This window comes from Suricata suricatta, chromosome 6 (assembly GCF_006229205.1).
Source record: "Suricata suricatta isolate VVHF042 chromosome 6, meerkat_22Aug2017_6uvM2_HiC, whole genome shotgun sequence".
NCBI classification, from domain to species: Eukaryota; Metazoa; Chordata; class Mammalia; order Carnivora; family Herpestidae; genus Suricata; species Suricata suricatta.
Window position 1 is genome coordinate 63,764,763 of NC_043705.1, and position 27,980 is coordinate 63,792,742.

The 27,980-nt window shown below is 37.1% G+C and overlaps 1 protein-coding gene across 15 annotated transcripts in view; it reads right to left on the bottom strand.

Annotated features, from left to right (window-relative positions):
• Positions 1-965: 965 nt before the first annotated feature.
• MEF2C (myocyte enhancer factor 2C) overlaps positions 966-27,980 on the bottom strand; it is a 149,056-nt gene continuing 122,041 nt past the window's right edge. For 9 of the 15 annotated variants that reach the window (XM_029942583.1, XM_029942575.1, XM_029942576.1 and 6 more), the window contains 5 exons: positions 14,467-14,639; positions 12,916-12,939; positions 11,891-12,020; positions 11,148-11,283; positions 966-5,683 (listed from right to left, as the gene is read on the bottom strand). In XM_029942583.1, coding sequence (XP_029798443.1) covers positions 5,362-5,683; positions 11,148-11,283; positions 11,891-12,020; positions 12,916-12,939; positions 14,467-14,639 — 785 coding nt within the window. In that variant the 3' untranslated portion in view covers positions 966-5,361. The remainder of the gene's footprint in view (positions 5,684-11,147; positions 11,284-11,890; positions 12,021-12,915; positions 12,940-14,466; positions 14,640-27,980) is intronic. The other 6 variants (XM_029942589.1, XM_029942585.1, XM_029942584.1 and 3 more) reach the window with 3 other exon arrangements.

Below are 27,980 nucleotides of genomic sequence, written 5' to 3' on the forward strand. Positions count from 1 at the left end.
TAAACTATATATATAACGTTAAAAAAAAAGGAAAAAACCCCAAAAAACAAAGATGACTGAAGTGGTTCCCTCCTAGCACTTTGTTAAAGTCTCTGAGAGCAGTTTCTACTTATTTCCCTTAATCTTTTAATCTCCTACTAGTTTGTAAGTTTCTTAAGAGCAAGGGCTACATCTTCATTCATCCTAGAAGCCACCACATGAATGACACACAATGAACATTTGCCAACAATGAAGAAAAAGAACAGAGAGAAAAGCACTGCGGTCTCGAAGCCACATGCAAGGCCTCCCCCAGCTGCGTTCCCTTTCCCAGCAGAGCAGGAATCACTGTGCGGTAGTCCAAGTTCTCCAGGTGGTGGCCAGAGCCTTCTTGTTTCTCTTTTCAGTTCCTAAATTAGTTTTTATGTTGGTCTAAGGACATTCCCTTTAGCAATTATTATTGAATTTTGTTAATAGATTTTTCAGTTTCTAAAAATGTATGAATTTACTAGTTTTTTCAAGTATTAGATAAAAGCCTATGCTTTCCTTTTTTGCTTTTTGTTTTGGTTAAAGAAAAGATTTCGATGAAGAAAAACAATCTGAAAATGCTTTCTACAGATTTTAGTTTAAAAACAATTTAACTTACTATCATGGTAGTGCTTTTCAGAATGACTTTTGGAAAATTCTCTGTGTGTAGACAACTCATCTAAGATCTTCATGGACCTGCTTTGATAAAGAAGTGGAACCACTTGATAAGAACTTTGAACTTCTCACACTGGCTGAGTACATGTATCACTCCAAGAAAGGTGATTCGGTTTATACCCCTCTTCCCTCCAAAACACAAATTTCCCTCCTTCTAAGTATTTTGAGCCGAAAGCTCAGAATGCTCAGTTGCACTTGTGGGAGAAGCTGCTTTTAACAAACATGACTAAGTGGAATAAATTTAAACAGCAAAACATTAATTAAAAAAATGCACCACGGACACTGCATCACTAAGAAAGCCAGTAACTTTACTGAATTGTCTGCAAAATACAAATTATACCTTATTTCCAGCAGGAGAAACTTTTGAAAATTCCCCACTTTTATTCACTACAGACAGCTGAATTAAGTCCCTTGAGATACACAGATGTGGTTTAACTTAGTTATAACATCTTGTCATCTAGTGGCGACAAAGTCCAGCTTATGCCGCTGTGAGCCTCTATTTGAATATTTGTTGCAAATGCTTGTATGCCCTCATTTACAAGCTATTTTAATTACTGTCATGTAATGGAAACAAGTCCCCAGAAAAAGAAAAAGAAGAAAAATGATACAGCAAACCATCTGAAGCAATCCAAGTCCTATGCCTACAGTGACCCAGGTCTACTTTGCTCCGCGAGAACACGGGTACTGCGTTCACACCACGACAGAATCCGTCACTTAGCCGACCTCTCTGAATTAAACTGAGGTATGAGTCAATTTGAGGTATAGGGAAGGCAAAATGCAATACCCGATTATGAAAATAACCCAAATGGACAAATTGAATGTAGAAGATCTGTGGCTTGGATTGCTCCACATCTTTGGTTAAAACATAGTAAGAAAAGCCTTTAATTACATCTGTAGTCTGAAGTGTTCTAACAGACACCAGTATTCCATCAATCTTCAAAAGATCTGTAGTGGCAGGAAATTAACGCCATGTAAGTGACATCACAGCAGATGGCACAAATGGGAACAGATGAAGTATGCCATGCTCAGGCAACAGCCTTTATTGAAGGTTCAAGTGGCTGCTTCTTTAAAAAAAAATTCTTTTTTTTTTAAAGAAAGAAAACACAAAGCATTACTTTCTGGAAAACGAAACAAAAGTTCATGATAAGGGGCAAGAAATGCAATCTCTAAATTAAGAGATGGGGATGTAAGAAAAACAAATACATCAAAGTGTGAGAGGGCAGACATTCTTTAAAAAGTGTATTGGAACTATTTTTTCCCCCTCACTTTTGTCACCCTTAAAATGATCTGAGAATGATAGGTATTTTCGTCATATTCATCATTACAAAATGCTAAATTCCACCTTTGGGAAAAAATAAGACATTTTACTAAAAAACACAATTTTAAAAAAGGTTGAAGTGAACAGCCTTGCACTCACCAATGCACACAATGTGCAGGTGGTGCAGCTTGCGTATATGCATCAGCGTCACCAGTATTTAAGCTTAGTATTACCAAAACTCTCGTAAAATAGGATTGGCTCTAACAGTACCTGTAGCTGTGTAAAACGCTATTGATGGTTCTTTTGCTTGCAGTGAAGAATGTTGCCTAAAACGTTACTCTAGGATGGGGTAAAATAACACTCCCTCAGGGCTCTGCCCTAGACTCCTGAATACAAAGGATTTACTATGATAAAAACCCAAAACTGTACTAGCTCTGCAAATACAATACATGGTCAAGTTACAGATAAGGTAGAAGGGCAAAGATAGACAGTGATTGTTTACAGAAAGTGACTCATCACAATCAAAATTGTGCTTCTTCTCATTAAGTCGTCCTAAAAAAATTCTCAGATTATCCCTTCGCTATCCTGCTACCACTTTATATGAATTCAGTAGTGGGAGCAAGAGATGACTGGCATCCATTTTCAAGTGATTCTGTTCTTTTCATGTTCTTATAAAACTATTGTCAGATCTGCTATAAATAGCCAAGGCTTCTGCTGGTACTTTAGCTTACTTTCTCTTCAGTATTATAAATTCACTTTTCCTTTGTTGCGGAGGCAAATTGCAGGTAAAAAATTAATATGGCTATTTTTTCATATTTTCACATAATGACCCTTTCCCACCCACTGGTAAATTTCTGATATTGATAAAGTGTTTTAAAATGACAAAGAACATTTGTGACATGTTTGCATATTTTATACAATCAAGTTAGAAGGATGTTAGTTGTAAGAATGGGATCAAGTCCATGGTGAGGAAAATGACTTTCTTAGTTTTTCCTTCCATGTGTGAACACGTGTGTGTGTGTGCGCATGTGTCGTATGTTCAGGGATGATCTTCTATTTTTCCTCTGCTAAGTGTTTTCCTTTCATGTTCCATGGATACCTTGAGTAGTGGGATATAGGAAAAGGTTGACAGATTTTTGTTTGTTTTCAGTATATAAAACGTTAGTACAAGGCAGGCTGGCATCCTACACAGATACCACCAAAGGTGCATTGTGATCTAATTGTGGATTTCGGATCAAGTTAAGAAAATACAGCCTAGTTAGTAAGGTCTCTTGGCTCTTGCCACCCAGCGGCAGCCTTTGATGGTGAGAAACACATAGCAACTCTGCAAGTGAAAGCGAAGCATGGATGAGGGCCGTCCTGCGCGAGCTGCCGCACCGCCGCTCTTCCTGTCTGGCCTCCGCTGCTGTGTATGTCAGTGCACATGACTGGAGATGAACTGACAGATCTTCACATTCCAAGAGAAGGAAAATCATTCCTGGATTGAAATCTCTTTTAAACAATATATATCAACTTTTGTTTTTTATGGCACTCACTTTTTAAAGGGTCTGAAAATTAATCCCTTCTAGACAAATATCAGACAAGAGTCATCATTATTTCTTGTAAAATTTAAAAAAAGGGACATAGAGAGGTTCTTTAATGGGATTTCTTGAAATGGCTATTAAATCTCTTTATTGAAGGAAAAAAATAGACGACATACATGCTTTATGCAGAAGTGACATTTGGGGGTCCTGACGCACCGGGATTGTTCAACAGTCCTATATTGCTGACAAGATTGTTGAGGGTCAGTTAAAGTAATTAAAAATGGATGGCGAAGCAACTATCCCTTTACCTGCTTCCTTCTTGTCTAGCACCCAGGCTTTCACATTTTTCTTCTGTGGGAATTTATAACTTATGCGTTGAGTAAACGCCATATCACTTGTTTTCAGGGCCATATTTGCAGGACATGTGCCCCAACACAGCTTCTCTATTCTGGGCATATCTCTAAAACGTGTATCAAATTCTAGGCTGAAAACCAACCAGATAATTTAGGATACGGGCAAGTTAAGGTATGCACTTACTGAATTCCAAGATGCATGGTGAAATGGTGAGATCAGAAAGGGGCCCTGCATTTGATAATAATGCAAAAACAAAACAAAAAATAGCATGAAAGAAACTCATTAGTATATACAATGGATGTCAGTTGACCCGAAAGATTGCTAATGTATTAAAAACAATTTAGGGTGTTGCAACGTGATATGTTCTAATCCCACAGGTTATCCTTTTGACAGCTGACCTTGAACTTATAAAATGTATGCAGAGTAAAAGAAAACAGAAAGAAAATAGTTACTCAAATGTGCAACTGCACAAATATACCCCCCTCCCGCTATTAAGATAACAAAACTTCTGCTATTACCATAATATTATATATATTAGAAAGCTATACACAAGCATGTTAATTTCACAGATTTTTTAAAAGATTCTTAATATTTTATATAATTAGAAATACACATTTCAAAAACAAAACTTCTACAAAGAGAAAACAGTTATCTTGGTTAGCAAAGCATGGAGTTCCTCATGGCTTAGGGTAGTGCTTTCTATACAAAAAGTCCTTTTTGGTTTTTTACAGGACTGTTTAAAATATTAGCGAAGCTATCAAGGGGGAAAAAAACACATTTTGGCTTAAGTAAACTACAAAAAGCCACAAATGCTTTGCAAACTCTGTCTTACCTTTTATATGAAAATAAGCAAAATGTAATGTACATATTTTTATATTTTTATTTAATAAGAGATGCAGACCCAGATTTATTTATTTATTTAATTAAATACGTTAGCCCTCAAACTCCACATTATTTTTTTTAAATAGGTATGGTCCTCTTGTAATGGTCGTTGATCCTTTTTAACGAGTGCCATACGCCAATGATATGCGTGCAGGTCTGTGAGCGCGTTCTCGGGATGTTAGGTGACCTGGTGTGTTCCTAACATTTACCAATGGCCACCCTTTGCCGGGTCTGTCCAAAACCTCTATACATTTTTCTATATGTTGCATAACAGCTGCTCTCTCTTTCAGTAAAGATCTGCCGCTTTTGGCAAATGTTTTCCTTTTGTCTATTTACATGTAAATAACGTTGAACCTGCAACATGACACTATCTATTGTAACATACATTTTGCAAAGGAGCACAACAGTGAAAAGAAGTTAGCCTTAAAATCTATTTTGTACAAGTGTTCTGTTGTACAACTCAAGTGCTAAGCTTATCTCAGCATTTCTGTTTATCTTTATACTGTATCACTGAGGCAATTTAAAAGTACTTTTACAAAACAGAGTACCTGACTTTTTTTTTTTTCCACACACAGCACATATAATGCATATCGACCCCCCTTCCCCATTAAGGTATAGCACACACACACACTGCAAGAAAAAAAAAACTATTAAGTAATAATCTGATCATGTTGCCCATCCTTCCGAGAGTCGCATGCGCTTGACTGAGGGACTTTCCCTTTCGTCCGGCGAAGGTCTGGTGAGTCCAATGGGGGAGTGGAATTCATTCCGGTGATCCTCTCGGTCGCTCCCGTCGTAGGAACTGCTACAGCTGCTCAAGCTGTCAACAGGAGATCTCCCCGCCTCGTGGCGCGTGTGTTGTGGGTATCTCGAAGGGGTGGTGGTACGGTCTCTAGGAGGAGAAACAGGTTCTGACTTGATGTTGAGGCTTTGAGTAGAAGGCAGGGAGAGATTTGAACTCTGAGATAAATGAGTGCTAGTGCAAGCTCTGTAGGAGGAAAGGAAACCCAGTTACAGATGGAGGAGGCCTGGAGCCCCCAGGAACTCACAATTACATAACACATCAGCTTCAAGCTTCAAGACTCGCATAGACACCAGAGCACGCCCAGAGGGAGGAGAGGTGCTCGAAGCACTGAGAGGCATTGCCTTCTCAGAGCGATTTAGGATGCGTGGTAGTAATTATAGCATTCAACTGGTCCGGGCCTCCTGAATCATATGCCTCTAGCCTCTGACAGGCTCCCTAAACACACAGGTGACTGGCTCAGGAAAGCTGAACATGACATGCTGCAAAATCCATTTTCTGTGTCCATGGAATTTCTCTCTAGACTTGTTCCAAAATATAAGCTAAGATTTGAGATACAGTGTTTAGCTTTTGAATTAGATGTGTTTGATTTACTACTGCGTGTGTGTGCGAAAATCATTGTAAAAAGCTGGTTACGGATATAAATGTTTCCCTCTGTATAATAAGCACATGCACGTTAAGTTGTATAGTCTTCAGAGAAAGTGAAGGGAGCTCAAATTTCAAAGGAGTAAATTCATAAAATGCTACATGTGTAACTGTACATGATGTAAATGTAAATTATAACTGTATCTGGTGAAAAGCTTGGAAGAGAAGAAGAAGGCAGGGAAAGATGTTGAAAATTATCTTCAGAAAAGTTTATTGGCTTAAAAAACACAGAGATTTCCTACCCTACTAAAACTGATCAGTAGTTTGACTTTCTTCATCTTTTCTCAGTTACATGGGATGAGACTGCTGTCTCTTTTCCACAATCACCTCAAGTTTATTATTGAGAATCTCTCCCTGCTGGGGTGCTCAGTAGGGTGTCACTTATCTTATATTTAAATTGGCATGAGTTAAGGAATCTGGATTTGTCTAAGGAAAGGTTGTTGTAAAGAAGGATCTAGTGTGATTTTATTGGGTTTATAAGTCTTAATCCTCATTTATTCCAGGAGAGTATAATTTTCCCTTCCTCCAAAATGTGGAAGAATTTAGATACTTGAAACTCTGGAGGGAAAAGCATTAAGCCCTTAAGGGTAGATTAGTGATCATAATGACTTTGATCAGGATAAACCAGAAGAACATTGCTGACATCAATTTTAAGATGTTCATACTGTTCTTGCATTCTGATTGCGCTGACATCCATGGCTAGAGTCAGCATTACTTGCCCAGATTGTCAGGAGAGTGCAGGTATCTCTTTTAGTGAGGAGAAGGAGCCGCAGGAAAGGATAATCTATCCAGATACACCCATTCTAAACAATACTCATACTCATGTATGTGATTAATTTACTTTCAAAGGGAGAGAATTAGTTCACATTAAAAAGTCATTATGAGCAGTGAGAAAATGGGTACATATTTCAGAGGAAAAAGTGGAATAACTAGGGGCTGGCTTTTTGGGAGATGTAATTCAGTCTCAAAATGTATAGAGATATAAAATTAGTCAAAAGGAATTTATCTTTGAGTGATGTTTTATACAAAAGCACCACCTACTGGCAAAGAACTACTTTTCTTCTCTTATTAATAGATGAGCTAATGTTGAGACTAACATAAAGGAGAATTATTTGTTTCCCTAATAAGCCTCTCTTTCTCTGGCTTTTATGTTTTAGAATGAAAACAGCCATAGCACTTATATCAAGTTACCAACATGGAGTGTGTGTGACTTTCAATCACCTGTTTGTACGTGTCATTATTTATTTGTAGTTTTACTTTTACAGTCTACATTAGCATATTAATTTTCTAAGAGTTTTAATTAAATAATCTTCAAATCAAGAAGATATTAAAACAGGGGGGTGACACCTGTATTTCAAAAGGATCTCTAACGATGGACTATTTTATCTTGGTTGAAAGTTACTTAATGATTCATTTTGATGTCAGAGGAAATCATCTTTTGATTTCTGGAAGAAAGAATTTTCCTGGCTCTGGATAAGAAAGACTATTTCACTAAAATTTAATTAAATGCTTCTACTATGAATCACACAACTCTTTAATAATGAATGTCAATTAGGAGTCTGAAAACAAAGTGGCATATCAATAAATGGGTGTGAGCACCCCTGACATTAGACAGCTTCTTCACAGGCAGAGACATGGACAATTAGAAAAAAACATTAGGTGAGTTGGACAAGTATAAGTGGTTAATCTGGAAAAATTAAGCAAAAAAACAGTGTAATCGAAATGCTGTTTCTTTAATACAGCTTTTAGAAGCTGCATTATCTATTTATTTAATGTATTTCCCATTGCAAACTGGCTTGGATAGGTTCTGCTACATCTTCCCAGGAGATGTACACACTTATTGTTTGTGCCTTCCGGTAGACAAATGGACTAGTCCCTCAGTTTACTTTTTGGTGGCATTTCATTTGACACGGAAAGCATATATGAAGCATTTTGAGTAGTTCTGGGGACACTCAGTCCACAGTAATGAATTATATACTGTGGTATAGGATTCCAAATAGCAGGGAATGTAATCTTGAAAAGCAAATGCATTAAGACATCACTTAGTGGTACACATGCTAGATTCAGATACAAGCATGTTGGTCTGCATGTTCTTGAGAACAAAATCTTTATCGGCCCAGATAATTGTGAAATGCTCTATGTGTGTGGGTGGGAGACAGAAGCCTGATGTGCAAGTTGCCCGAATCCAACCTGCTGCAAGCTTTCATCTACTGCAGATGCCTTCCAACTGGGAAAACACCTACCCTTCCCCACAATTGTTCAGAAGGGAAACATAAACGGATAGTTTTATTCAAATTTCTTACTGCCTCCGCCTGGAAATTAAACTATCAAACTATATTTAACCTAACCTTTTAAAAGTCGTCTCTAAACACCCACATCAACAAAGATGATGTAAAGAAATGTTTCCAGAAAATAGGCTGCCCTTTTTTAAAGATGATGTGAGAAAAGCACTTAAAAATTTGAGGGTCATTTTCTCAAATCTTCATATTCAAATGACGCTAACCCTTGAGGGCAAGTCCCTTCCGCCAGTCATCTCTGCTTCCTACGTCAAGTCAATGTACGCCATTAATCTGACTGGGCTAGATAAAATCAGATGCTAAGATAGTGTTAGAAGTACAGCTTCAGAGAGTTAGAGGTATTTCCATCAATAAAACAGAAGAGCCCTTTTATACTCCTAATTTTGGCAAAGAATTGGGGCCGTCTTGGGCTGCTGGGAATAGCCACTCTGGAGGCTGTATCTACTTTGAACACCGTATCTGTCCAAAGGAATGTGAACTCACCACACAAGAGCATGAGACTACTTTAACCTAAAAACATACTGATTTTTAAAATTAATTCACACTGCAAGGAATTAAGGCGTCTCATATAATTTATTTACATAAATATTGCAACTGGGGAGGATTTTTTTTTAACAGTTTAACATTTAACTGTGTGAACATGGGCTGGTCCATTTGAAGGGACCCCCTTTTAAAAAGCTACCCTGTGTGTGTGTATGTGTTTATGACAGAGAGAGATAGACAATAAAAGAGAGAGAGAGAGAGACAGAGGGAGAGAGAGAAAAGAAGGCAGGCAGGAAGGCAGGCAGGCAGGCAGGAAGGAAAGCTGGCCAAGACTAGAAGGACTAAAAGGGTACCCTATCTATTTGAGGGATAAGGGATGTGATTAAATGCAATAAAAACTCATAGACTAAATTCAGAGTGAAATTATGCACATGATAACTGTTGCTGAAAGAAACCAGAACTAAACAAAATGCTTCATCCTTGGCTGTTGTCATTTGATTCCTCCATAGGCCAGTCCTCTCCTTTCTCATTTACTGAAGACTTTATTAAGGGCAGCAGAGAATTAGACTCTTCACATGTAATAGAAGAGACTTTTAAAATTATAGCATGGTTAAAATGCTTACAAACAAATGTGTTTTGTATATAAAATGCAAATTGTCAGGTGTCACTAAAAACAAAAGAAAGCCACATTTAGAGTAAATCCTATGGCTTTTGACACTGATAATTTCTAAAGAAATCTAGTCCTCGAATGGATGAGTTTTGTGAAAACTGGGAAGTAAACAGCTACCCTGATTTCTATCAAAGTAGCATGTACGGTGGACTCCGGGCTTAGCCATAGCAGAGCAATCCCACATGTGTGTATTTTAAGATTGCCTGGATGATATGACGTACTTAGTGATAATCACCTTAAAAAGTTATTGCAAATGTCTACTTGCATAGTAACATTTCTGAGAAAACTTAAAATGTCCTAAAAAAAGAAACCCTGTTGCTGATCAATATTTAATATATCTTCAAAGTTAACAATCTTTTAGGAAACCACAGCAACGATGTCGTGTGAATTTATTTTACTGTTTACATAAAAGGTTAGATTTTCAACAATAAAGATTAGTGAGCAGAATGCAAATAGGCAGTGGATGGGGGAAGACTCCATCACCAGAGCGCTAAGCCATGTGAAATCAGTTCCACATGAAAGCTAGTGGGGCACCAAGGGGCAAGAGATGCAGTTGTGATGTCAATCAGTGGCTTTTATTCTAATCAGCGTTTTATACTCATTATTTCTTTAGGAACAGAAGTACGGAACTAGCTAACTCTTCTAACCAAATGGCTCAGCAGAAAAGTGAAAGTGAGGTAGACACACAGAATGTTTCTAAAATATAAAAATTTATCTTTCAATATTTTGTATCTTCCTAGTATTTTCTTCTGAAGATTAACTGCAGTTTTGGAGTTTTTAGGTAATCTTAAAGGCAGATCTTTGATTCATGTTTTAAACTTTAAAAAGCTATGTGTTTTACAAGAAGCGTGCATTATGAAGTCAGCGCTTTTTAAAGGTTTGCACATTTCCATGGATAAATGACAGGAGTCATTTCTATGATAAAGACATTTCTCAAAGTTACCACAAGGGGGCAGAAATATACATATTCTGATTTCAGAAAACAACAGAAATTATTTTTATACCCAAATTTAGGTAATTAGTATATGTATATATGTACCTATACATAGACATTTTATTTATACAATGTCTATAAATAAACAACCATACTATGAGTACATTATAACTACATGAAATCAGTATATCGATAGAACAACAGATCCTATGAGCACTAGGTTAACGCTAGCATGACTATATGGTTATGTGGAGCAATACGGATTCCCAAGTATCTCAAAAATGTGAAGAATTTTTAAGCACCTTCTTAGGTCCCACATGAGCTACATGAAAAGTTAACTAAGTGAAATTTTTTCACTGATCAAAGTGGAAACCAGTGTAGCCTAAAAAAATAATGAAATAATTTACCTCATTATAATGAGGGCTCCCCTCCTCTTAAAAAATAAGCAAAGTGATATTTAACCTGCTTGAAAGATACTGATCTGATCATTACCTTCCGATTTTGATAAAATAGAATTGAACATCCTTTAATGGGGCCATGGAGTGCAGTATTTAGAGACTGCCATTTGCCACTTAACAAGGTCGTCTAAGAGCGCTGGAGGAGAGAAGTGGAGCGGCTTACCCCAGCTGACTGAGGGCGGACGGCGGCATGTTGTGTAGGTGTTGCTGCTGCCAGCCAGTGACCGACCCAAGATGCAGGGCGCTGGCGGTGTTGAACCCAGACAGAGAGGACAGGTCGGCACTACTCAGGGAGTACTCTAGACGGACAAATAAAACAATAAGGGAATAGACTTAATTTGGAAATTATAAAATGGTAAATAACATTTCCAGTTAAGAATATATTCTATTAGTACTATTTACTGACTATTATAAATTCTCTCATTGTGGGGGGTGGGAGAAGGAGATAAAGCATCAGGAGCAATTTTAATTTTAAAGAGATACATACCATGTACCAACCCCCCCCCCCCAGTATTTCATGAAAGCTTTGAAGTAGTACAGCCTGCAATTTTAATTTATTGGAAGTACAATCTGGCATTACAACATATACATCTTTGATGGTCTAGAACTGTTTTTTAAACAATCCTGAGAAAGTAAGCTCTCTATTACATCAAGAAATAATGGATTGTTTTCCTTGAAATGGGTCTTTTACACTGAATTCTGGTTGGATTAATAAAACTTTCATTTCAGAAAGAAAAATAAGAATATTCATCTTGTCTTAGTAAGAAATAGGTAATGGAATAGCCTCTGGATGCCATAGGTACTGCATGAAGCTTCCTAACAGACTAAAAGGTAATAGCCTTTTTTCATCTTCTTTTTTAATAAAAAGTATTTCATGTACTATTTGAACACGGCAAAGCTACTCACCGGTACCATATGTTGTTGAGATGGCTGATGGATATCCTCCCATCCCTTGTCCTGGTAAAGTAGGAGTTGCTACGGAAACCACTGGGGTAGCCAATGACTGAGCAGACTGGGAGTTATTTATCCTTTGATTCTTTTAAAGTAAATAAAGAGACATTATTGATAGAGTTTTTTAAAAGTTAAAAATGTTAGATTTCAGCATTAGTTTTGCACATGAAGAGATAACGTGGTACAAATCTCCTGAAATTAATCATTTAACATGTGTCTCTATGAACTCTGCCAACCCTATCATTTACAATCCTTCAAGAGACCAGTTGTTGCCATAGTAACCCATTACATCAGTATCTCCTAGGCAACTGAACTAGTAACAAGTACCATAAGCTTTATTATGGGTAAAAACAGACTATGTTGAAAACTGATGAAATATGTATACTGTACTTCCATTGTTTCAATTTTTATTCAAATGCAAATTAAAAAAAAATTAAAATCAACCATGGTGGTTTTTATGTTCAATTCTATATACAGCAGAGCAGATGGGCAGATGTCACGCTCTACTATGACCAGCAGGTGGTGCTCTGACCACTTTTTTCAGATTCCTCTAAACTTCCCTCAGATCTAACTACATGGCAAAAGCAGCTAAGATGTATATTTAACTCCTTACAGCAAGAAGATTAAAGATTCACATATATTTAAAGATCATGAGACTTTAATTCTTAAAAAAATGAGTATCTTTGTGGTTTAAATAACTAAGGAAATTATTTTTGTTAGAATTTTACTCTAAACCAGGTCCTAAAATAAATGGAAAACATGGTCTTCACTTACAAAGGTTGAGACAGAAAAATAAATACCCTGATATTCTTTTCACCTGTGTGTAGTACTTAAAATTAATGGCACTGAAAATAGAATTAATGTTGACACGTTATGGTAACTTCTGATATCATCCCATTTTACTAGAGCTACTCCACCTAAAAGTCACCTTGGGTTTTCCTTGCATGTACCATTTAAGGGAAAGTTCTCTTACTACTTACCAAAAGCAGGTCGACATCCTCAGACTGAGAGCATGGGGAAGGAGTTTTATTAATTAGTGTCTGTAAATATTTATAATGGGGCAAAACCTTTTCAACAAAAGGCAAAGCATCTTCTGATAGACACAACAGTTTAAACAATTTTAAAACCCAGACTCTAAAGATAACTCCTCACAAAACCATTCTTTGTTTCCCTTAATGACTGGTTTGTCTCAAATGTGAAGACAATCTATCCAGTTTTCTGCACAGGTCAGTGTCTCAACCTTCATTATTTCAGTAGCACGTTTTGGAAAAGAAAAAAAAGAAGCTTGTACTTTGAAACACCACTCGAAGGAGGAGGGGAGAAACTGCACCTGGCTACCAGTGAGAGGCCATACCGACCACTCACAGGATCTCTGGAGAACATGGGTTTTAAGGAACTTGGAATAAATCTGCCGATAGAGACAGCCTGCCATGCACGGCCCACACTGCTTGGCTGTGGTCCTGTGGGAGGTTTTATTTATTAGACCCAGTCCTTTCCGAAGGGAACGTTGCATATTATGTGATTTTTTTCTGGGGGTTGATATTCAAAATTAATCTGCACTGTGCCATAATAAACTAATCAGCTTGCAGGACTGTTTTACCCTGAAGCCTGCCACAGAGCACAGAAAGAAAAAAAAAAAAAAAGAAATGTGTTTGCAGGATGGTCTAAATTTGTCTACCGAATCTTGGTTTTAAATATTCTTGCTCTTAAGCAAAGCTAATTTGGAGAACACTGCTGTAAGTCTCTTTGTTGTTGAATTTGGCCCCACAATCATTATCTTCATCTTAGCCTGCAGACCCAAGAGAAAGAAAAATATCAATAGAGTCTGGGGATGTTATTTATATTTCTTATTTATTTATTTCTTATTTTTCTTACAGTGCCAACTTTTTCTGTTGTTTTAAATATAACCTTTGTTCTCCTAATGTCTAGGATTTTAAGGCAATTTGCTTTTGAGAGGTAGCTATTTGCATGAAGCACATATATGGAAAGATGAATTGAGGTAGAGCACAGGCACATGATGTATTAAACACTATCACTGCAATATACCTAAGAAAAGAATGGCCAATTAACAGGAGAATGTTCGTTTAGAAATTATGGAGAAGATATTTGGTTGTCAGTTCCTTGAGGACATAACTATATCAACATTATAAAATCTGTTATGAAACTCCCTATTCTGTGAGTTTGATTCTACCACTGGTCAAATTGTATGCAACATAAGCAGAGTAATAAGCAATGATTTTTTTCTAATTATAAATTAGAGAGCTTAAAAGGAATGGTTTCTTTGCCTCAGAACACCAGTTTTATAGTGGAATTTATTGGATGTTGTTGTTTTTTTTTTTTTAACATGGAAAAGGGAAATGCGAACCAGTTACCAGAAATAATGGCTAAATACAAACAGGGCTCCAGCAATAGCATTGATATGTTAATTTTCTAGGAGCGCTTAAGTAATTCAAAATGTTAGACAAACACAAAGACAGCAAAACATATACAAAACATTATCAACATTTATTTAAAATGTAGTTTCGCATTACCACGGATGGCATCGTATTCTTGCTGCCTGGTGGAATAAGAACTCGGAGATCTGGTTTACGGTTATTCATCCCTAAATTCATGGGGGGAGGAGATTTTGCTTGCATATTCTTGTTCAAGTTACCAGGTGAGACCAGCAGACCTGGTGAGTTTCGGGGATTGCCATATCCGTTCCCTGTTAACACAAAACAATGAAAGTACTCAGGAAGAAATCTAGACTCAAGTATGCTTCTACAGGATGCACTATATGAGATTAAAAATAAAAGTTTAACAGGGTACGACATAAAACAAAGTCTGTAAAATGACCAACGTAGCCTCTAGGTGAAGAATAACCCAGTTAGTTTTTTAATATTCTCTAAAGGAAGATTAAAAATATTTAATGAGAAGACAGCTAATCTACACCAACTTGCTCAAAAATCAGCATATACTTTTTTCCATTAAAAAACTTGGGAAGAATGTCAGACCGTCGTTCAGGGTCTAAGAAAAGCACAGAATCGGTCCTTCACTGTAACTGACTAACTTGGCAAAGGCCTTGGCTGGCGTGACTCACTCAGTTCAATGGTTTGGGTTTTATTCTGTGTGTCTGTGGGTCCTTGAGTGAAGAAAGGGCATACCAGTAAGACTAGCATTTCTAGGATGTGAAGGAAGAGTAGCCTCTTCCACAGTTTGCTGCTGACTTCCTCTTTTCTTTGAGTGGTTTCTCCCTCTGTTCTCTTATGTCTGGTTTGCCCTCCTCACCAGTTCCGTGTACGACCCCAAAGGCTTGGTTTCCTGTTCACACAGAATTTCAAAATGCAGGACTCCAACTTAGGAGCTGACATGAAAGGATGATGCCTCCAAAAGTACTGATTCACCAAGGCACAGGGATGGTCATATGATGTGAACACTGAAGGCGTTTTCTTAGATCTCTGATGCTCAACGTTCTACTAACAGAGACGGTATCTGAAGGATGCCATTTCTCATAATTCAAACATACTGCTCCGTGACAGGAAGAGCTACGGAAGGAGTTGAGGCAACCTTAGCTGAGGCAGAACATCAACTGTGGGCTTCTTTCACTGCATCTGACTGGGAATAAAACAAACTCACTACCCGACTCTGCAAGCCTCGCTGGAAAACTAGATGGTTGTTTTCTGAAGCACTCTCAAGGAGACAGTCAAACCTCACTGTTATGGTCGATCATCATTATCATTATCCTAAAACACAAGTTTCTGTTACTCCAGGATGAATGATGCTGTGTGCTACCCCACGAGGAGGCAAGGACGTGGCCCCAGTCCTCAAAGGCCCTGCAATTCCTTTATGGGAATCCAATATACACACTTGTGAGATGTACAAACCGAGACAAGGCAGCCTAGGGAGAGGTGCCCACAGAATAATCCAGATTAAGTATTACTGAGTTCCCAGGAAGGAAGAGATTATCCAATAAAGATTCACCCAAGAGGCAGGAATTAATGTGAGCGTTGAAAAAAGAGAAGAGACAGTAGGACACACACTGGGCTTGTGAGTGGGTTCTGGGAAAGGGCTGAGGTGGGAGTTTACAGACCACAGTAGGAGGCATTGTGAGCAAACTGGCTAGAAGGGAACTCATAAAAAGAGAGGAGTGCCAAAGACCTTGGTGGGATTTGGAGATCTTGAATTCCAGCCTGATATACCTTGGGTTTAAATGGTGGCAACCCAGATCTGTGAAGGTCACAGGGCAGAAGTAGAACACAGGCCTCTGAGTGGACAGAGAGATCTACTGGCCTTGGGGTGTCCTGTCATTAGAAAGGCCTGGGAGTATGGGGCAGTGATGGCCTGAGTAGAGGTGAGGAGGGACTGGGAAGGCAAAGCACAGGTATACTTCAGGAAATATTTAGGGAAACATTTTTTGAATTAGAATACATTTGAAGCAAACTGTGTAAGCACATTTGTTCTGTATATCCCATTCATTTACCTGTCTCATTTTATGCATGAATAAACAGGCTGAATATATAACAAATAACTACAAAATTAAATCTGTCAATTGGATCAGCCGTAAAATTCTCTAAGTTACTGGGGGAGCATTAAAAATAAATGAACCCCCCTCAAAACATGTGTCAAGTACACAGTAGTTGCTTAGGAAATGTTGGCTGAATTTGAATATAAATTACTTCCATAATAAAACTTCACTGAAAGTAGATAAATCCTCTATAACCAGCTAAATTTGTCAAAAGCTAAAATCTTCTTTTCCAGTTAATTTGAACAGTTTTTGGTGGCAAAAGCTATCATATGAAACAAATACATTTACCTGGATTCAGCAGGAAAGACACAAAGAACATGCTGCCTCACAAAAATGCTTGATGAAACAGTTTATATTTAATTGTGTCTTAATTGAATCATTCTTGCAAATATATTAAGGCTCTAGTTTCAATTAATAGATTCTATTGGGTACAAAGAGACTAAGAAAACCAAGACAAAATTCGCACTATACTTCCCTGTCAGCTGAAGTTCAGCCTGGTACGCTCAGTACATATGTCACTTATCTGCTAAGTCTGCGTGAGATCTGGTTTAAATAAACAATTAAATGGAAAATTAGGTGGGTAATTTCAAAAGAAGGAGGGGGGAAGTCAGTTAAGCAGTGCAGTGAAGCTTGAATAGATCAGAAGATTCTAAAGCCCGGGTTTGGTAGATGCCGATACTGGTTTGCACGGAGGAGTTATTTTGCTAAAAGGAAGTAAAACCGCTTTGAGAAGTGTGTTGTCCTGTGATATGACAGGCACTGGGCCAGTGTGTGGAAATGGAAATGCTTCACGGAGGCTCTGAGGAAAGGTTTTTCTTTAAAACTAAAATTTTTTTTTTTCGACAGTAAACTCTGAGAAATTCCAACAAAGCCTACATCTTTCTGCCCACATTTTAAAACAATGATTTAGGGCAGCAGGGAAAAAAGTAAACGTATATGATAGTTTTTCATCCAATAAATGCCTCAAAACTAAAAGAAAAATGGATTTGAAGAGCAGTCTATTTTTCTCTTGGAATATTTCCTGTTATGTGGAAATTATGCCATTTTAAAAGATTAGTCACATATTTTAAGGTGTTTACATCTTGAATATAAAATATTTTGAACCATGATGACATTTCGTAAACCCATATTTTTAGAGCACAAAGTTATTTTTAAGAAAATAAATTCCGCCTTTTACCGGTGCATCTCTGCCGTTTTTAGCACATTGTGCCAGCTAGCATTCTGGGGCCGCATAATAACCATTTCTGTTTCCAGCCACCAAGTTGTTATTCTTTTGGCATAATATAGATTCAGGAATGCAGGACTGTGGGTCCTAAACCAGCGATATAGAAACCTATCATTTGAAAATCAATGATGAATACATGCGTGTGGTCTGCTGCTAAGAAGAGCCTGCGTTTAAACTGGCTTGGAAACCGGGGCCTCCTCCTCGTCAGGATGCCGGGGCCGCGCTGAGGCTGTTGTCCTCTCTTCAGATAAATTCACCAAGGAGAACGGTCTCTTTCAAAGTCAAGGGTCGGGGAGGTGGAAGCGTTACTTCTCAGTAATGGTCTAATATTCAGAGTCAACCTCTCCTCATGCCATGCTTTAAAACTACCTTCTGCCTGGACAATGACTGATTCATGCAGATGTCACATTCCCCTGACCACTTAAAAGCACAAAAATTATAAAGCGTGAGTGAATGGATTTCCTGATTATAAGAAAATGAAGAACAGACCGCCTTTAAAGTCCGTTCATTTTATAGATTGATTTGATTAGAATATTGTTTCACATAAAATAAAACAAGTTAAGCATTCACAATATAATTTGTATGAAGGATAACAGAATCTATCTCGATTGGTTACATGTTTCTAAATACTCATATTAAAACTAGTACAAATATACAAAACTTGAAATGTGGTGTTAGGAGAAAAATTTTTTTTCTCTCCAGTTAACTTGAAAACACTTGCTGGGTTTTTTTTTTTTTTTATTGACTTCTATTTTAAGAAGTTGTAAATTCAAAGAACATATTTCTGGCTCAAGATGTTGTGAGGAGGACATTTTGCCTTGTCTCACAAAGTTCTAAAACTTTCTCTTACTTGGATGTTTAGACTTGAATCTTTCCACCTTTTTCCTCCCAGGACTTTCAATTATAAATACAAGCATGTAAAACTAATAAGCACAAGACAGAAACTAGTCTTTATGGACCAAGGCTAACTTTTTCACTGGCAAAGTCTTTTTTTTTAGTTTCCCGAATTGTCATCTTTGACTATTTTGGCTTCCTCTCCCAGCTCTCTATCCAATCAGAAACCAAATCTTGTTAAATTTTTTCAGAAACGTCTCTCTCCATCTCTACTGCCACCATCCTTGGTAAGGCTTTCATCACCATTTCACTAGGACGTTTTATCAGGGTTCCTGGTCTTCAGTTGAAAGGTTCTTCAGCAGGACTTAAGATGAGCTTCATAAAGGTTGTAAGCTCCTCTAAAGCTGTATGCAAACGTTTGTGCACGTGTGATAATGAATCTAAAATTAAGAATTATTCAGGAATGGCACTAAAAGGTAAGTTACTGAGGGAATGTGAATGAGAACTGAAAATGTGATATATAACTTGCTAATTTCAAATATCGAGGTGTCTCCTCTCCACGCTACTTGGGAACATTTCTTATTTGAGGTAATGAGTATACAGTGAGGACCAAGTACACCATTGAGACAACTGCTTGTATCAACCATGTAATGCTGAAGTCACGAAATCATGCAAGTGCCCAACTACTCAATTTGTTTATAGAGAGTTAATTGAAAGCTGCTTCTTCACTTGTTGCACATGTTTATCATTTCACAGGACATTACCTTAGCTAACTGCAAATAAAGTAGGAATTTTCCCTGATGAAAAAGAAAACTGTGAGGCCCTGAATCTTTTCTTCTATACTGATGAGTGTTTATGCTTACTGCCATAGGCTGTCTCTTTAACTTTCAACAATAATTTATGAATATAGAGCTTCCCACCAAAAGACAGACTGCATGATATCCTAGGAAAGAGAATGATAGAAGGATGGTAAATAAGAGTAGGATTTTATTAGTTCACCCAGAGCAAGTTTCTGGAGAGAGAGAATGCATGACAGCTCTCCTAGTCACAACTGTATTGGAGAGAGATGAGCATTCCCACGAGGACGCAGTATTGGTGGTTTTAGAGTGTGCAGCCTTCAGAAGCTGGAAAAGTTGGCTTGACCAACACAAACCTCTCAGATCATGTTAACTTTATACTCTAGACTTTGCACTAAACTTTTACTAAACTTTATACTATAGAGAATGAACAAAGTTAGTGAGTGGTAAGTGACATCCTTAACTGTGTGACAAGGAAATAGTGTCTATGGAAGGGGCAGATTAGAGACTAGACTGCTACAGGGAAGCTAGTTAGGATGCATCTGCCATAGAACATATGAGGAGTAAGGCAGCTGAGATGGGAAGATCTGAAAGGCAGACAGGCGTCGAGGACAAAGGAGGATAAAGTATATAAATCCAGGTTCTAGATTTAGAGTTCCTTTGACTATATTGAGCCTTAGTTTTCTTAGCCCTGGGTAATGATTCCATTAGTGTGAGAGAAGCATAAAAGTAATCTGAATCAGAGACTCCCACGTTTTCCTGAGGCAGCCATTGCCAATATGACCATGCAATAATATTAACAATATAGTGTCAACAACATCAAGCATACAAATTGAGGACACAGAACAGTACCAGGCACCTAGTAACTGCTGTGTAATGGTTTGTTATCCTACATGGATACAAAACACCTTTAATCCTCGCAATGACACCCTCTCAGGTACTAATAGTATTCCTGTGTTACATAACGAGAACGCATGACAACAGAGAGGTCCAGCAACTTGCCCAGTGTCAAACAGCTATTAACTGGTGGAGCCATGATTGAAAAAGCAGTGTGTCCAGAGTCCAAGCTCTGAAGCACAGCAGTGCCCTGTTCCCTGAGAACTGGTCACCTCTGGGATTTTGAAAACCCTTCTGTGTCAAATCTTGCTCCAAAATTACAGGAATACAAAGGAAGAGAGGAAAAAAGTTAAGTGTGAGACCTGGGATGTGAGACCTAAAAGGTCTTCCTAAACCAGAGGTGATGTGAGAACTTCAGGAACATGGTCAAGTTGGCCATCATAAATGGCATTTCTGGTTCAGAAAATGCTGAACTTACACAAAGAAGCACAGAATGGCGTGTTTCAAACCGTATTTCTGGTCTCCTGGATAAATAAATATTTACAAATAGGAAATATTGGGTTTAGCAACATTAAATGCCAAAGCAACTATTTAACTTTCAGTGTGCTATTTTGAGTGGATGATTAAATACACTCTTAAAGGCAGATTCTGTAAGATTTTAGTCCATAATCTCCCCTGAAATGGAAGGTAGAGATACTTACGTCCCTACTGTCAGTTTAAGAGAGCAGCTCCCATCAGAACCACTGAACATGATAGTGAAATGCTCAGTATTTTATAGTATCTGTTATTAGTTGTTACCTGGAAAATAATCTCTAATACATAGATATATCAAACTGACTGTGTCTAGTAATTTGTTAATGGTATCTTATTTAAAAAATTTTTTAAAATATTTTTTGGAATTTGGGGCAAACCGCCATAGAAAAGCATTAAGCTGAACCTCTGATATTTTGATTTTCTGCTTTTACTTCAGCAAAAGGTTTTACCAACCTGGGTTTTTGTGTGTTTTTTGTTTGTTTGTTAGCATTAGAACAATTTAAAACCATTTTCAGCATATAATCTTTTTAAACTAAAAGTACCACATACATAATAATTCTCACTACCATCAATTACTTTTATACCAGAATTTTTAAAGGTTTTGAGGTAAGTTAGTTTAATTTCCAATATCAGGACACTGTTTTATATCTCACACATCTTTCTATTGTATATAATGACTTTAAATTGTATACAGTAAACTTGCTCATACAACCCACTGCTCCACTCCTCTGCACACTTAAAATAGTTTAGTAGAAAAATATTATGACCTTTTAGACTTCAGTCTTACACTCACTGTGTCCTGAATGCCTGAAACCCTGTTAAAAGCACTAGAAACTATGTTATTCAGCTATTGTGAATCACAATCTTTTTTTTTTTTTTAAGGGAAAAGGAGATCTTTTTCATGGGATGGCTCTAAGGCAAAAGGCAACCGCAAAACATTTGGAGGTCAGAAATCTGGGAACGATGATAAAAATTTCAATATGCCTCCTGTGGAATAGGGGCAAAGCAAATGTTCTGATCCTTATCCTGGTAAAGATTCCTGATTACAGATTCTTAAACATAAAATCAAGTCTCCGCTCTATCTGAGGGTTTCTTAGGGAAATAATATAATAATGCATAATGTTAGACTATGAAGAAACTCCTGTAAAACCTCAGTGTCTTTTGTGGTGTATTCTTAGAAAAATATTCCAAGAATACACAAAAGCCAAAACTATTCTTGGCTGTACCAGTTAGAGGGCAGTAGACATTCTAAAAAGAGCTTGCTTACCTCTTCTGCTTGATTATGTCACCCTGATGCTGAGCCAGACCTTCACGGATTTCATACCCACCCAACTTGTCCTTGATGTTTCTTGGATGTGTATCGTTTAGTATCTTTTGTAAAATTAAAAGTCTATCTGCCAACTAGATACTGAGCACTGAACACTTAGCACATACAATAGGCTGTGGATTGTGAGACAGAAGTAAAGAAATTTTACTCCTCACGAAATTGTTTTTCCAAGGATCCAGAGTCTGTTGTCAGAAAGCAGGTTTGTTTTGGCAAACCATTCTCTCCTTTGTCCTAACAGTCATGTTGGTCAGGCATTTCATCCCAATTTTTGACAGATACGGAAACCGAGGTTCAGGGAGCTTCCGTGTCTTGTCAGTAAGTGGGACAGTTTTTATTTGAATCCAAAACACAAGCTGCTTCTACCACATTATTACAAAAGCCAGATGTTTCAGATTTAGAATGCATCCTTGTATTTCTCGGGATAAAAGCTCCATTTGCAAATAAGGAAGAATCTGACAACCTGATGTTTTCAATGCACAAAGGCACTCAAAATATCATTCTACTTTGACTACTGATTTATTGAAGGGATAGTTTTTAATTGCATCATAAAAATGATACTGAACCTTGCTATCTTAAAAAAATTGCACTTAACAATGAATGATAGATTTATGACTCACTTAATTGTTCACTTCTTGAGATTTTGGGGCTGTCTCTTTGCTAAAAATGAAGGGGTGTCTTCATTATTGACACAATCGCTCACTCTTTCAGTCATTATTATAAACAAAAATATTGAGACAGTACAAATTAGAGAGAATGTGACAGAAGAGAAAGAATAATTACTTGTGGTTTTAACATTTACACAACTGCTGCAAACACATCAGAAGATGATAATGTTCGAAGTGAAGTTGGAATCACTCTGATTCTGCCTCGGGTTTATGAATGTATTTTATTTATTCCCACCCTTGAGGGCAGGGGCTGCAGCAGACATCTCTGTGAAGTCTAGTGCACTACTCACTTACTGCACACTTACTGTTACTGCGAATGCATTAAACTAAGCTTTACTTTTTGCTCAGGAAATCTAGAATATAGATAATTATAATACTGACAATGCTCACACTTATTAACAAGCACTTACTTTGGTGCAGAAACTGTGCTAGGTGCTGCCTTTGCATCATTACCTCATTTAATTTCTACAACAATCCTATAAAGCGGAGTTCACAGACTTTCCAAGGACAATAACATCAGCCCTAAGCATATTGTTTATTTTCACTGGTTGTTTTATTTTCCAGAATATCTGCCTCTGGAATAGTTCCCTAATTATTGCTTGGGCAAGAATTCGCTCCACCATCCTATAGATTTCTCTGAGTTGCTTAATGTTTAACTAATGGGTCCTTTTTCATGATTGTTATGTAAATTAATGTTATGATCTTTGAATATGGAAATTGACCACAGATTTAGATTTGCCATTATTACTACATTATAATAACCTATAATAGTATCACAGGCTCTCCCCGCGCCGCCCCCCCCCCCACTACAAATACAGCATAATCAGTTCTTTGCCATGACTGGAGGTTGTAAATGCAGGGCAAGGTCAAGAAATTGTGACAGGAAGGCACAGTGTTTAGTAAATAGTTAACAAATAAAAAATTCAGTTAAAACAATTAAAATGGAACAATAATAAAATAAACCCAGTGAATACTAAAGCATCTTGTGGACACATCCATGGATGTAAATTTAAATTGTCTATCCAAGTTTTGGTACAATACAGTTTCCTTTAGTTTAAAATAAACTAAAGGAATGTATTTGATTTACTTGTTTCAATACAAGACTGTATCATCACTATAATACTCTTTGAATTGAGAGTCTAGTGAACAACACTTGAATTTTAAACTGTAAAATTTAAGTGACTGGCAAAAGTTTGTCTAAAAACAGCAAATTACACTGTTGGCTAACAGCCTTGAAGCCCCAGAAAGTCCCTGGTAGGTAAAAAATTGATTTCCAAAAGAGGGGCTTTTTTAACCACATCCCTTCTTCAGCATCTCCTGTCTATTGATGCACAATTTCATATCACTAATGATTTTGAAAAGAGCTTTTCTGTCTGTATTATCCCCAAATAAAATCTTACGATGATGCCAAGAACAAGGAGAAGAGAAACCAACAGTGTATGAGGAAAAAGAACTGCTAAAAGAAAGAAAGACAAATGCTGAGTAAAAGTAGTATTTTAGAAGGAAATATTAAACCACTTGTACTAATATTACAAATGACCAAAGTCTTATTATTAGTCACACTCTCAGGATAAATCAATGGGATATTAGTGAAGAGACAAATTTTCATATTGCTTTACAACAGAAAGATGGGGATAAAAAAGATACAAATTGAAAAGAAAGAAATCATGATACACAAAGGGCTCTAAAATCTGCTAAACACTCACCTAGGAAGCTATAATTTGAAATTTTGTTTTTCTATGCAGAAATGAAATGCCTTAAGAATTAAGTTAAACTAGGGGTGCCTGAGTGGCTCAGTCAGTTGGGTCCAACATTGGCTCAGGTCATGATCTCACAATTTGTGGGTTCGACCCCTGCACTGGGCTCTGTGCTGACAGCTCAGAGCCTAGGTCCTGTCTCGAATTCTGTGTTTCCCTTTCTCCTCTGCCCCTCCTTCCTCTCAATAATAAACATTAAAAAAAATTTTTTTAAAGACTTAAGTTAAACTAAAGGGATTGAAGGCAGATTTTATGATATCCTAACCTTGTATTCATTTGTCTTCTCTTTGACTTGCCTCTCCCACTTCAACAATGGCCCCTAGAGAATGGTGTCAAGAGAATGGTTATAATTTTCCAGGTCCTGTGTCTGGAAAGTGGCTACCAATTTTCTTGGTGATGGCTAAGTATCACATGCTGTAGATTATCCAACTAGGGAATTAAATATTTTTTTCCTTTAATAATTCTAGATAACCTTGGTTTGGATTAAAAATATCATTGTCAGTTAATTTCACAGATAATAATAAAGCAATGCTGTTGGATCTTTTGTTTTGGGTGAATTCCGTAAAACTGCAAGAGACTTTAAAATTGTCATTAAGAATAATTCAAACTAACAGAATAATACTTTCAAAACAAGAATCCAACTATCAATTTGGATTTTTTTCACATGCTGCTTAACAGTATTTTAAAAAAGTAATATAAAGTTATATTTTATACTAAAAAAATAGTTTTGTTTGAAAGCAACTAATGGGATTCATTTTTCTTTCTTGAATATTACAGTCTGAATTTGTGCATTGGTAGGTTACAAAAATGTAAACTTGTTAAAGCCAATTCTTTTAGACAGAATTTTTAACTACTTTACTGATATTTTAAATCACTGAGTCAGAACTGCAGAAGTCTTTCTGGCTGATAAGGTCAGCCAAGAAATTTTTGATAAGTATTCTCAAAAAACAAATGCTTACAAAACAATGGTACTGGTACAGAATGATTAAAACATTGTATGATCTTTTTCCTCTTCTGAGTTCTATTTTATAATATGCTAAGATTTTCTTTTTCAATACTAAATGAATTATAAAAATGTCATGTAAGTGAAGTTCTATGATCATATAATCATAAAACCTGGAGCGTAAAAAGACTCTGAAGGTGTCTGTGTCTTATGCCCAGTATGTGTGCGAACTTCAGAGGTTCAAAGTCACAGCCTAGGTTGGGCTAGATGGCGACTCTGCAGAACCTAGAATCCTAGGCTCCTCATTCACTGCTCAGTGCTTCATTCACAGCAGTACACTGCCACCATCGAGTCTCCATGTATTTAGCTGATATAAATTAAGCATTCCAGAAGTGACAATGCTTGACAACCAAATGCATAAAATAGTAAACAATTAACAATCAAAATAAGGAAACAGCTGTTAGTTTCTTTTTTATAAAATTATATCTAATTTACAATAAATGCCAATTAAAATTATTAACCAATATACATAAATCTCCTTTGCCTTATTGTCAAATAGCTATGTAAATTGTAAAATTCTTCTAAATTTTCAAAGAGATTCCTAAAGGGCTCTCCTTTCTTTCTCTCCTTATCTTTCCCCTTTTCTCTTTCTTTCTTTTGTCTCAGTCATAAATCCTTGAGCATGCTGGTACTTCCTACACAATAAAAAGCAACTGTGTTATCAAAGTAAAAACAAAGGATACTAATAGGATAGTGAGTAATCCAACACAAGGCATTGTTGTGCACGTACCACATCAGTCAGTACATGCACAAGAGGACCTGAGGCAGAGCCAACACACCGCACAGCTCAGAGACTGAGCAGGGAAGATGCCATACTTTATCATCTAGTTGAGCTGAAAAAGAGAATGCCTACCTCTTATTCCTCTTAAATATAATGATTATAAAACCGCAACTGAACTCGATCTTAAAACCCTCAATAACTACTAGGATTAGAATGTTAAAGGCTTCAATATATAGAAATATGAAAAAATATAATTTGAAAAGCAGTGACTTCCAGGTGGTTGTTGAGAGGAAAGGACTAAGTAGTGGATGAATAACTGAACTGAAACCTAGAAATGTCACTACTACTAATGTTGTATATAATGACTTGCTGTATACTTCCCTTATACCAAGAGTGCAAACCTTCCCTGTTACCTCTTTATTATCATTTGCCTTCATCTTTGAAACTGCTTCAATTTAAGTGATAAGAAGTTAATTATTTTAAGAGGTGACTTGTGATGGTCTGAGGTACCAACACATCTCATTTACTGCTATATCTAATGTCTTTACGATTTCTATTAAGCATTACAGAAAAGTTAGTAAAACTTTATTGGCCAATGTTGCTCATACATTTAATCAAATAATTCACTATTCACTGTATAAGTATCAGAAGAATACATTATTTTTGGGAATTACAGATCAAGGGTCTATTTTTTTTGTATTTAAAATTAATATTATTTCTTTGAAGTATTCTTTCATTTTTTGGCATCATCATTTTTAAAAATTTATAATCAGTAGATCAATTTTTCCTTTATTCACATTAACGTAGCATCTGCCATGTGCTACCTCTTATGTGTTGAGTTGGGAATCCAAATTGAGTAAGAAAGACAGTTTGCACTTGAGGGCTGAGTATCCAGGAGAAAGATGTGTGCTCAGGGGCATGTGGGTGGCTTAGTCTGTTAAGCATCAGACTTCAGCTCACGTCATGATCTTGTGGTTTTGGGGTTTGAGCCCCAGGTCAGTTTCTGTGCTGACAGCTCAGAGTCTGGAACCTGTTTCAGATTCTGTGTTTCCCTCTCTCTCTGCCCCTCCCCAACTCGCACTCTGTGTCTCTCTCTCTCAAAAATTAACACTAAAACAAACAAAAAGAAGATGTGTGCCCAGACATTGCAACTGCAATGCAATGAGGTAAGTGATGTGGTTGCAGTTTGCCATTGGAGAAAAGAGATGCATAATTCCTTCTGGAAGAAAACATTTCCTGAATGGTTGAACTAAATTCTGAGGGATGACAAGGAAGGCTCAGGATCAAGAGGAAGTTGAGGGGAAGGAGCACTAGGAATGCATACATGAAGTCAAGTCGCCTTAACACTATTAGGAAAGCAGCACCACAACAAAGTGGTTAAGAGTATGGACTCTGTTGTCACTCATAGGTCTAGCAGGAGAAACCTAATAGGGGGCCATGGGAAGGGGGAAGGGAGGGAAAAGAGTTGGGGAGAGGGAGGGAGGCAAATCATGAGAGACTTTTGAATGCTAAGAACAAATTGAGAGCTGAGGTGGAAGGGATGGGGGTGACTGTCGTGGAGGGGGGCACTGTCGTGCAAGGAGAAGCACTGGGTGTTATATGAAAACCAACTTGGTAATAAACCATTTAAATAAAAAAAATAAAAATAAAAAAATAAAAAATAAAAATAATGAAATATAAAATATAAAAAATAAAAAAAGAGCAAGGGTGTAATATACATATCTGCTCTATAGAACCATAATGAGAAAAAATGAATTACTTTTTGTAAAGCAAATAGTAAGAGCAATTTAAATGTCTGCTATTATTAGAGTGCAGGGCTCTTGCTGGCAGCAGCAGAAAGA